This window comes from Lampetra fluviatilis, chromosome 69, assembly GCF_964198595.1.
Source record: "Lampetra fluviatilis chromosome 69, kcLamFluv1.1, whole genome shotgun sequence".
Taxonomy (NCBI): Eukaryota; Metazoa; Chordata; class Hyperoartia; order Petromyzontiformes; family Petromyzontidae; genus Lampetra; species Lampetra fluviatilis.
Genome location: NC_136343.1, coordinates 999,115 through 1,011,154, shown reverse-complemented (window position 1 = coordinate 1,011,154; position 12,040 = coordinate 999,115). Strand labels below are relative to the sequence as shown.

At 49.4% G+C, this 12,040-nt stretch overlaps 1 protein-coding gene across 1 annotated transcript; it reads right to left on the bottom strand.

Moving 5' to 3' along the window:
* Nucleotides 1-1,443: 1,443 nt before the first annotated feature.
* LOC144952643 (E3 ubiquitin/ISG15 ligase TRIM25-like) lies at nt 1,444-8,293 on the bottom strand. The gene is made up of 6 exons (XM_078883120.1): nt 7,733-8,293; nt 6,308-6,403; nt 5,226-5,459; nt 4,065-4,087; nt 3,486-3,580; nt 1,444-1,994 (listed from the first exon to the last, which is right to left on the bottom strand). The coding sequence occupies exons 1-6, from the start codon at nt 8,291-8,293 to the stop codon at nt 1,444-1,446; spliced, it is 1,560 nt and encodes a 519-aa protein (XP_078739246.1).
* Nucleotides 8,294-12,040: the final 3,747 nt, after the last annotated feature.

The window sequence follows — 12,040 nt, the reverse complement described above, 5'->3', positions numbered from 1 at the left end:
TCCTTGCAGTCATGAAAGCTTCAAATCTAGAAGTAGTGATTCAAGTTGCAGTTTATTGGAAATAGCATTCCAGACCCTGGGGCTTTCATAGCAAAGGCCCTTGCTCCAGTATATGTACGGCAATAGGGAATGTGAAGCTGGTAAATGAGCGAAGACTTTAGGTCAAATTTGTTCTTTGAAACAGAGAAGAGATCCAGCAGGTAGTCTGCGGATTTTTTGTCGTCATTAGCATCATGAGATGCGGCGTCTTTTCATAGACAAGCAGTACATTGCACACCATTGGCTGGCATAAAACGTCGTCTTCCTCATGCTCACATTTCCCTCATGATGCATATTACGACCAACGAAGGTGGCGTCTCTCGCTCCGCACCAAGCTTCAGGTCTTCTCGGCCACAGTCATTCCCTTCCTTCTCTATGCTTGCGAAACGTGGACCCCCCTGATGGAACATCTTCACCGGTTGGACACATTTAGGCTGGCCTGCCTACGATTTATCCTGGGTTTAACCAGGCTGGATTGTGTGAGGAGCTCAGAAATCCTTGAAAGATCTGGACAAGGCCACATCGTTGAGCTCCTACGGCAGGCAAGGCTGCGTTGGCTGGGCCATGTAGACCGCCTGCCCAGCCACCGCATGCCTCAACAGCTTTTGTTCGGCCAGATCGAGGGGGCTAAACGGGTGCGGCACGGGCTAGATAAGAGATGGAGTGATGTGGTATAGGAGGATGTGGAACTGAGTGGACTTGCCGATGACTGGAACCAGTGGTGTCAAGATCGGCCTCTGTGGAGGAGGCTCGTGAAGAACGCTGCTGGCCAGTTGGAGGCAGTCGTCCTCCAACAACAACGGAGGGCGGAGGAGTGACGCTCACAACAACAAGCGGAGCGCTGGGTGGCTAAAGCACAACAAGTTGGCACAGTAGGGGGCAAAGGTGGTGCATCAGTCAGTCGTCTCAGTCAGTCGACCTGTGGCATCTGGGTCTGCGCCGTGACCTCTTGCCAGCAGGCGTTCGACACTTCACGTGGCCTCAAGGTGCACATGGCCTGGCACAAGCGTCGTGCTGACGTCACCAACACTTAGTGGCGAATGGCGGTTGTTGTTGTTGATAGTGATGATGATGTTGGTGATGGTGACGATGGTGCTGATGGTGAATCACAGGGATGAGGAGGCGTGGTGACGTGAGCGCTCACTGCAGGCAAAGGAGCGGCCACACGAACCTGCGATTTGTTCTGCACTGGCGACACCTCTCATGTCCACCAACCTGAACCTCACCCTCCCCCCTCACCCTACCCCTCCATGCTCACCTCTCCCTTCTCTCAATTTTAACCTCACCCTTCCCTCACCCTCACCTAACGTCACCCTCCGTTCAACCTTCGCCTCACCCTCGCTTCACCCTCTCCTCACCATCCCCCCTCTCCACCGTTTCTTGGGTTTCTAGCTCTCTTCATCCTCAGGATGCACGACTCAGATCGAGGATCTTCAATGGTTCATTCCAACGCCCCACCCACATCGCAGGGTAGAGAGGCTGCGAGAATCTCTGCCGAACCTCGTGGATCACCTCCATGGAGTCGGCGCGGTAAAACGCAAGGAGCCCCCCCTCCCAGTGCAGGTGAAGCCCGATTCTGCGGGGGGAAGGGGCCCCCCTCACCGACAGTGCAGTCTTCACTCTACCATGAATCACTGAGAAGTTGTCGCCACTTCTCTCTAAACACCAGGACGCGTCGTTCCCTCCCAGCAGTTGTGCAGCACGATCCCCTTTCCGTGGGATCGTCCCGTACGCGACTCCAACCCGAAACCGCCGCGCGTCCTCCACGTCCACCTCCCAGTAGTGGTGGCCCAACGAGAAGCTCTCACAGCACAGGGCTTGTGACCAGTAATCAAACCGGTGTGGGTGATCGGGGCGACCCTGGGAGGCAAGGACCGCTGTCATGGTCCTGAGATCCGAGGAGATCTGGAGTTGGTTATGAGCTGAGTTTGTGTCCAGAGTCGGTGAGCATCCGTCTGTAACAACAGCGATGACAACATCACTACAGAACACTATCATCACCATTATCCACCATCACCACCATCAATATCACCAACATCACAAACATCACCATCACAAAGCATCCTCGCCATCAATATCGATGACAACAAGATATACATCACCATCACTACCATCATTAACACTGTGAACATCAACAACATCACTATTGCCATCAACAACATCACAACCATTGTCACAAATAATCACCACCACCATCACTACCATCGCCTTGACAATCACCACTATCCCCATCACCACCATCTCTGACATCTTCATCACCATCACCAACGCGACCAGCATCATTATAACCATCATAACGACCATCAAAACCATCATCACCACCATCACTACCATTATTATCATCACCAATATCATCACCCCTACTACCATCAGCGCCATCAGCAAAACCATCACAACCATCACCACCTATATTATCACCAATGTCATCACCATTCCCATCACTCACTATCACTAACAGCATAATTACTAACAACAACCGCCATTCGCCACTAAATGGCGGTGACGTCACCACGGCGCTTGTGCCAGGCTACGTGCACGTTGAGGCCACGTGAAGTGTAGAACGGCCACTGGCAGGAGGTCATGGGGCAGACCCATGTGTCATGGGACGACTGAGATGACTGGCCGATGCACCACTATCATTACCACCATCCTCATCACGACCACGATCACCATCATTATGACCATTAGCAGCATCAGGAACTCATTTGAGGTTGAAACTGCCTAGCAGAGGCCCAGGACTGGATCAGATATCACCTGTCACTGATGTTAGCCTTGGCGGGTAATCAAACCCATGGTAATCAAGCGCTAGCTTGATTACCATGGCTGGTAATCAAGCTAGTGCAGTGTGCTAACCACTATGCCACCACTCCCCCCACGCACAAATGCACAGACACATTCACAGGCACACACTCCATCTCAACATCACAATTACCCCTGACTCGTAAATGCTGATTATTTACCCAAGAACGCCATACTAAGTCTCATGGCTCTGTTCAGTAGGGTCCTGAAATGGGATGTGAACAAACACTAAGATCCCCTGTGTAGCCTAAACAGACCATTAGGGCAAGTGCTGTTAGCGTGCATCTATGAAGGCTGGCAGGGCACACGAGGAGGTGGGTGGCCAGCATCACGCCCGACCACCTTTTTCTCCCGAGTGGCGATATTGTTTAAATACAGGATCAGGTTTCAGAATGTAAGCAAAGATAAATATTCCCCGTGTTGCCTTAACAGACTGTCGGGGCAAATCAGCACCTTTGAAAGCTGGCACAGCAATTCAGGGGCTTGGTGGCCAGCACTCCGCCTGGCCAACTTTGTCTCCCTAGTGGTGATGTTTACACACAAAACTAAGTAAGCATTTGAGGCTGAGTCGACCTCGTGCACACACACACGGTGATCATTCATTGTGAAGATGGCCCCATCACCCTGTTTCACACTGAGGAACTCACACAGCAGTTTGACTGCAGGTGTCTCCAGGACTTTAAGCGAGGCAATGTCCTCTTGTCTGGGAGCTGACGGTGGAGCTGCTGTAGCCCTCCCTGTCCTGTGAAAGCAGAACAGACATGGCCACTGTTTCACATAGAGCATCGTCACTCACAGGATCATCACAACTCCATCACATAGACACGCATCACAGCATCATCACACGTGGGATCATCACAGCTCCATCATATCGAGACTCATCACACATAGCATCATCACACACAGCATCATCATAGACACCGTCATCACACACCATAACCACACAAACCACCATCACACACACCATCACCACACAAACCATCACCACACAAACCATGACCACACACAGCATCCCCACACACAGCATAACCACACAGCACAGTATCATCACCACACAGCATCACCACACAGCATTACTATTACCACACATAGCATCATCACATACAACACCATCACACAGAATCATCACACACAGCATCCCCACACAACCAGTGTCTCACTGCCCGCACCCCACACTCAGTCCCATGTTGTCGTGTCTCGAGTCGTGAGTGAAAGTCGTCTTTTACCTGCACGTCTCCTCCAGGTGCTGCTATGGGAAAAGAGAGAGAGAGATCGTTACTGTGACTCTACCTCCAATCCCGTGTGATCAGTGGAGTTCCCACTGCAACACCGTGGGTGGAAAATAAACCCCAAAGTCTTGGCTTATGACCCTATGATCACCAATATTTCAGAGTGAGACCGGTTGATAGTCAACTATAAACTATTTTGATTTTTCCACGTAAGGCCCACTGAGCGATAGAGCTCTTTTTCAAAAGCGACCTGGCCACAAATGATAGCTCAACGAAGTGGTTCATCTCGTGGAAATGTATAGCAGCCCAATACTCTAAACGCATGTTTCCATATGTGGAGGGAAAAACTGGAGGACCTGGAGAAAAATCCATGCGACCATGGAGGGAGAAATATAAACTCCAAATATATAAGGACGTCAGGGTTGGGATCAAATCCCGGACCTTCAGTATCCCAGGCTAGGTAGTTAACATCTCACCACCCCCATGAGGACTAACATTAATTTGCAGGGCAAATATGTCAGAGTGAGACCACTTGATATTGATCTGTGTTGAGAGTAACGTAGGACTAGAAGTTTCTGGAGTTATCAATGCACATGGTGCAGATCTTGTAGAAGTGATGTTCAATACACAATGATATCATTAATAAGTATATGAGACCGTATTTATTTTAGCATCCCTGATATGAACAATTAAGGTAGCGCATCCACGTGGAGGTACACAAAGTAAGAAACAGAGATGACATCTGGTCGTGAGCAGGAGCTGGTGGATTGTTGCATCGCGGCATCATGAGATGTGGCAATGTATTGGGTAGGCCTTCATCAATAAGTGGATAGATTATGGCTGATGATGATCATGAATACCGTGTACATTGTTGTTCTATGGTTGATTTAAAAAGTGAAATTCCATTAACAGTTAGTTTAAATTGACAATGAAACAAACGTAATGGGAATCTGTTAAAGGACGGGAGAGAGAATTAATTTAACTGAGAAAATATGAGCTGGCCTTCCAAATGGTAGCCACTGGAGCTGCTATGCGAGTCCATGAGTGGAGCTTTGTTCTCAAGCCCAGTGGATGCGAGCTCTCATTCAGAAGCCTCCCTCTGCTGCTCCTGGTGAGAGGGCTCTGTGCCAATAGCGACACTGTAGACTCATCGCTCACCTGCAGGAATGCGAGCGAGTCCCTCTCCTGCGCTAGGGCCTGCAGGCGAGTGGCTGCTGCCTGGAGCTCGCTGATCTCACGCTGGTAGTGAGCAATCTTCTTCTCGTACTGGGACAGCAGCTCGCGCCCTTTCTTCTCCGCTTTCTCCAAAGCCGCTTTCTCCTCCGCATCCAACGCTGCTCTCGCGCGGGTGAATATGACCGAGATTGAGGCCTTTTTATCTGTCATGGATTCCTGCAAAGAGAAAGAAATGCCACCTCTGTTCATTTAATGTCTGGTCCTTGTGAAATGACATTCAGGTCGGTGTGACCCGAGTGCAACTGTGAAGGTGTCGAGACAATGATACGAGACAGCAGCACTGAGGCCTCCTTCTTCCTCTGCCTCTGATCACGCCACTGTGCATTTTCACTACAACATGATTCGCCATAACTGGCGGGGGCTCTGAGTCAATGAAATCATCAAATACCATCATGAGTACATTTAGCATCTGTGCCATTCTCATTGCGCAAGGTTATCAGGACGATGCATTGTTTACCTTCACATGAAGTGAAAGGAAATCTGTAATTTACCTTCAACAAGTAGACACTTCATGAATTTGGAAGTTAGGCCAATTCCTCTTTAAATGAATGTTTTGCATGTGAGAGAAACCCACATATGTATGGATGAAGAGAGGGGATCATGAAACCACTTGCTATACTGCCACCTGGCCACCCCAAAGCTGATTGATTTCAGTAAGATGGTGTACAACAGTCTGTGTATGATCCACCAACTCTGCCACCAGAGTATTGGATAAGAGGTACGTACCACCTCATCTGACCAATATAGATAACAGACGTTGAAGTGGTAAGTTGTATGGAGATATGGGAATGTTGAATTTCCACAACTGATTGAGTTTCTCAGTGGAGATGAGAACGACCTCTTTGCGCATCCTGATTGTTGAGGCGCATTAACCGTTGTGTTTTGAGTCCCACAATGTATTTAGAACCAATGGAAGTCCACCTGAATGAATGGAGTTGTCCTCCATCACAAACCCTACTCAGAGTGGAGTCACGGGGTCACAGAGTCTGGCCCAGACGTGGTACCTGCACGTCCCTGCAAGCGGCCTCCATCTGCCTCACGGACTCCTCCGCTTCCCTCCTCTTCTCCTCCACCGCCCGCGTCTCCTCTCCCACTTGTTTCTGTGAGAGACGTCAACAGGGGAGACTCCACTCACTCTCTGAGCGTCCCCTCTCACCCCCGCTCCACGTGAACCCCTCCACAGTGACGGGGGCAATAGCCCCGGTGCATCGATGGAGGCTGGGGGAGCAAAGGCTTCAGGGAAGTGATTTCACGAGGAGTTCAAACTTGTTCAGGGCTACCTAAGTAGTGAGTGGGGATACCTGTGTAGTGGGTTAAGCTACCTGCTTAGTGGGTAGTACTGAGTAGTTGTTGGAGCTACTTGAGCAGTGGGTGGGGCTACTTGATCATTGGGTGGGGCTACTTGATCATTGGGTGGGGCTAACTAAGCAGTGGGTGGGGCTACTAGAGTGGTGGGCGGGGCTACCGTAATAGTGGGCGGGGCTATATGAGGACTGGGTGGACAGGGCACGGGAGTGACAATGTTATCTGCCTTGCCTGCTACAGGAGGTCGTGGGTATGAACCCGCGCCTGATGTCTGTATATATGCAGTTTGCATGTCTCTCTCCATGGTCGCTTGGATTTTTCTCTGGGTCCTCCGGTTTTTCTGTCCACGTTTAGGAATGTGCGTTTAGAGTATTTGGCTGCCATACATTTAGACCTGATTAGCCACTTTGTTGAGCTGTCATTCTTGGCCAGGTTGCCTCTGCAAAAAAGCTACATAGCTCAGTGAGCTTCACTTGGTAAATAAAAATTCGTTTTAGTTGAGTTTAACATGGTACAAGGAAGGGCTGCAATGTCACTGTTGAGTGTCTGAGAAATTCGGTAGAGAGCATCTTGATGAAACTATAAATACGGTCACGAAATACTTGGTCTGCCAAAATCACGCGACATTTCTGGAACGCCACGTCCAGTGACCCGGTAGCTGCTGTAGAGTACGGCGCTCAATTGGCACAGACCGGCACGAGGCTACCAAGCGGTGAGCACTGCAGCTCACCCAGTCCCAGTCGTTTTACATTTCGTTAACATTTTAGTGAATGCTCCTATCTACCACAAACCACTTTTTGTATACACCACGGTCTATGCACTCACGTCATTTTGAGAAAACATTTTACACATTGAAGTCCTTAATTTTTATAAAATATACTAAGAGCACATCTATAAATTTGTCATATAACAGGATTGATAATAACATGTGGTTGTATTATTTCTGCACTATGACCACCTCAGCATACCTGAAATGAAATCAAGGTTGTTAAAATTAGAATAAACAATGGGCAGCTGAAAGAGGAATAATATAATATTTAGTTAGATATTTTTGTTCAGTTATTACATGAAAATGATGACTTCACGCAGGAGGGGCTCCCGCTCACACACACAGACCGTCTCACCTCCCGTGTCTTGTGCTCATCCTCCAGCGTAGCCACATCGTGACCCTTGTGGTCCCCTGCGATGGTGCAGGTTGTGCAGACCAAGCTCTTGTCCTGACGGCAGAAAAACTTTATCTTCTTTCTGTGCATCTTGCAATTGCGGTCTTCAGGATTCGTGTCTGGATCCACCAGAATGTGGTCCCTGAACTTCGCGGTCTCCTGATGAGGCTTTACATGAGTCACACAGTAGGACATATCACACCTGAGGCAGGTCTTCGAGGCAGCGGTCATGCCATCGTTACAGAAGTCACACAAGACCACGGTGGCCATTTTATCTGCGGCACTGCGCTGCTCTACCAGGTTGGCGAGCGTGACGTTCTTGTTCAGCTTGGGCCTCTGAGGGAAAGTCACTCTGCACTGTGGGCAGGAGAAGGACTCGACCACATCCCAGGCGCCCTCCATGCACTCGAGGCAAAACGAGTGGCCGCAGCTGAGCGTGCAGGGGCAGCGAAAGGCGTCCAGGCAGATGGGGCAGGTCAACTCCCCTGGGGCCTCCTTACCACTGGGAGCTGCACTCGCCATGGTCCTGTGGCTTCACTCAGAGATAGGCGCTGGCTGTTGTTCAGGCCGTCGCTGGCTGTAGCTCAGGCAGGCTGGCTGTAGCACAGACAGTCAATGGCTGTAGCTCCAGCAGTATCTAGCTGTAGCTCACGCAGTCTCTGGCTGTAGCTCAGGCAGTCTCTGGCGACATCTGAGGTACTAAACTAGGAACAAGCCACGTAAATGTGAGGCAGGTTAAAGTACAAACTCTTTTAGTTTGATTTGCATATCATGAGGCGCGCCCTGGAATGTGTTGACTTTTGACCAGGCAGAGACGTCTCGGTGCCAGAAGTAGCTAAATAAAGACTCAGCTCACCTTATCTCAATTTACCTCATCTCAACTAACCTATTGTCAACTCACCTTGTGTCAACTCATCTCATTCTCAACACACTTCTGTGAAGGTTGGACAATCAACAGCTACCCTCCAATTACACAAACTCACGAGCCCCACCGTCACGCAGAGATGACGTAAGTTTTCCCATAACAAAGTGGAACTCACCTACCAAGCTCCAAATAATCGTGACCCTTAAAGACACGAATATCAGAACAGTTGAGCACCAACAAATCCTGGTGCGTCCTTTCCAGACAGTCCAAAAAGGACGACGGAGTTGCAGTTGAAAAAGTCCCTCCAGCCTAAGTTCCACTCTTCTTAAGTTCAGTCTCAAAGAGGTCCACAGGGTTCATGAAGTTTGTCCAAAACATTGGCCACGAATAATGAGCCTGGCTCGGTGCACCGCCAGGGACTCGCTACTCAAAGCAGGTGGCCTCCATGGGCACTGCAGGTGTCCTCAACAGTCTGAAACGAAAAGAGCTGCTGTAGGGTTGTGGTTGGGTTTCTCGCACATTCAAAAACACTAACTTGAAGAGGAATTGGCTGAACGTCCCTAAACAATATTTGAAAGTGACTCATTGAGGCTTTACTTGTTGAAGGACAATTTACGCAGATTTCCCTTCGCTGAAAGTGACAGATACAATATAAAAATATGGCGACCTCTTGGGCAGTGGCGTTGCCATCCACTAGTCGAGTGGTGGCTCAAGCGCTGCCTCGACGAGCCTCGCTGCGTCTGTCAACAGCGGTGCTCATCTCAACAACTTATTTTATATTCAGAGCACGCTCTCAATGTGCTTAACATAGTTAAAAAGAAATGTTACATAATGCAATGATATGGATGGCAGGGACGTGTTAGAGGCTGAGGAATGGGTGACTGCGATAGGGGATACTTAGAAATTACGAAAGGGAAGGGGTAAGGAACAGTAAGAGTGTGACGGTGGGTAACCAACTTTAGCGTCACTCCATGATTACCTCCACCGTGGTGAACTATTTTGCAGGCCGGTCGGCTCCACAATAAGGAATAAGCAGCGACACCCATGGACCAGGATTTTAAGTGATGAAGCAAGTTTACTTCTGTGCTTAGGCCAGGTTACAGGCAGGAGGGTGAGATACGCGTAGGCCCACCAACACGCCGCACACCCCCAGAACACACAATTCAACACAGACACACATTTCACACACAGCACCAAAACCAACTCCACTGTCCACATGCACTTCAGACAGTCTGAGGACATCCCTGAATAACCGTACCACATATTCAATCCACGGGACCGGGAAACCTGCACCGCGGTTTTTGCACTGCTTCTTCCGCTGGTGCTGCTCTAAGTCAACCCCATTGTATACTGGAAGGTGCCAATGGAGTTTTGGCTACTGTTGGATCTATGCCCTGTTTTCCGTTATTAATATTAAGAATAATTAAGAAAAAAAAAAACTATTTCTCTTTTTATTATATCTATATATACCTTTTAATTAAATAATGAAAACAACCCACTACAAACACACCAGGAATCTGTGAAACGGCCATTAAACTGGTAAGAAGTCGGTGACAGAGAGGTCATAGACATCCAGATGGACAAAAGATGTATGGACTAACCTCCCAAAGACATCTGGAGATGTACAGATAAGGTGCAGAGCAAACAACGGTTGAAACTCGCGTTTTCTTAACGTTTTCCTTACCGAAAAGTAGAAACTTAACATAGATAATTAACCAACAAACAATACTTTTATTATTAGTAATTCCCTTATATTCACCGCATACATATTATTTAGAAGTATATGTTTCCTATCTACACGACCTTCCGAAAAACTAAAAGAGTACGAGTTCCAGAAAGCTTAAGTGCATAGTACACTTAACCTCAGGACATAAAAAAAATTAACTCAGAATAAAAACACCAATCTCTGGAGAACTAAACTTGGCGAAGCCCAACATAATAATGTGACGAGGATCATGACGAATATTCATTAAACATAGACGAATGATAACCCCGATACCAAGACCGAAGGAACTCATAAAATATAATTCAAGAATAAATGTAACACACAGCACCACATAAATGTATTGCAAACATCTCCTCAGCCACCTTTGTCTTCCAGCAGGGCCTGACAAGCAAAGAGGGAGTAAAAAGGTCACAAGGGGCGGGGGGAGGGTTTGTGCTGACATGGTTTGTTTTCTCTCGCAAGGGTCGCGGGGGTGTCTGCTTTTTCTCGCTCTGTTTGTGTTTTGTTGCCCGCTCGCAAGGAATGCACATAAGGGAGTCACGTTTTGAGTTAGGCACGGGCGCACACAGCGAACAGACAGTCTGGGTTGAGTCGTGCTCAGTCTCGCAACTCGGCGTGCGACGCGGTGTTGCGACGGGGCTCGCAAGAGAGCGGAGGCGCGTCGTGCCTCGAGGAGAGATGGAACGACGAGACATCGTTAAAGTGACAGTCTGAGAGCAGTCTGTCCGAGTCGCGCTCAGTCTCACAACTCGGCTTGCGACGCAGTGTTGCGACGGGGCTCGCAAGAGAGCTGGGGCGGTTGTGCCTCGAGAAGTGATGGAACGAGGAGGGGTCGTTCGAGTCGCAGAAGTTTGAGTTCAACCTGGGTCGGGGCTGGGTTTCAGCCGTGCTCCGGCTGGCGGAGCGTCGTGAGGAAACGAAACACCGATGCCGATAGCAGGTGTCGCTTCTCGCAGAACGAAGTTAAGTGCGAGTGAAGCTGGCAGCTGCACGAACAAGGGAAGCACGGAGCAGAGAGAGTGACGAGCGACGACAAGCAATCAACCTGTAAAAGGGCGGAGATCGCCAAGCGTCGACCAAGCGAGCAAAGCAGAGAGCGCGAAGCAGTGGAGAAAGCCTGGTCAAACGGCTGTGAGGAGAAGGACAGCGCTGTTGAATGCGCCGTGTGTCTAATACACACCCAGATCAACCAGCATCAACCAAAACCGACTCGTCATCCAGCAGTGGGGAGAGAGAGAGCGCAAGAGCAGCACGACTCGGACGTCACCGGGCATCACCGAGCGTCGTGCCAACTCGTCATCCAGCAGTGGAGAGAGAGAGAGCGCAAGAGCAGCACGACTCGGACGTCACCGGGCGTCACCGAGCGTCGTGCCAACTCGTCATCTAGCAGTGGAGGGAGAGAGGGCACAAGCAGAGACACGCAGGGGCTCGCGGCGGCCACGCCCAACCCAGAGAAAACTTCTGGCCGCTGTTTGTATCCTCCTACACCACACAAGCTAACGACACAATTAATATTACGAGGGGACAACGCACACACAGCCCGCACACGAATAAGACTTAAAAAATATATATCTTTGCGTTTCAGAAAGGGTTGCCATTTCGAGGTGGTGCGTTCAATATCAACGGATCGTGCAAAGCAGTTGCTGCCGTCGAGTTACATGAATAAGAAATGTTTTAG

Bases quoted from the DNA above. Each gene is read 5' to 3' on its own strand.
- LOC144952643 (XM_078883120.1), bottom strand. From the start codon at position 8,293: ATGGCGAGTGCAGCTCCCAGTGGTAAGGAGGCCCCAGGGGAGTTGACC. The intron at 6,404-7,732 runs GTGAGACGGTCT...CGTCTCTCACAG, and splicing joins ATGAGCACAAGACACGGGAG to AAACAAGTGGGAGAGGAGAC. The intron at 4,088-5,225 runs GTGAGCGATGAG...CTTTTCCCATAG, and splicing joins ACTCGCTCGCATTCCTGCAG to CAGCACCTGGAGGAGACGTG.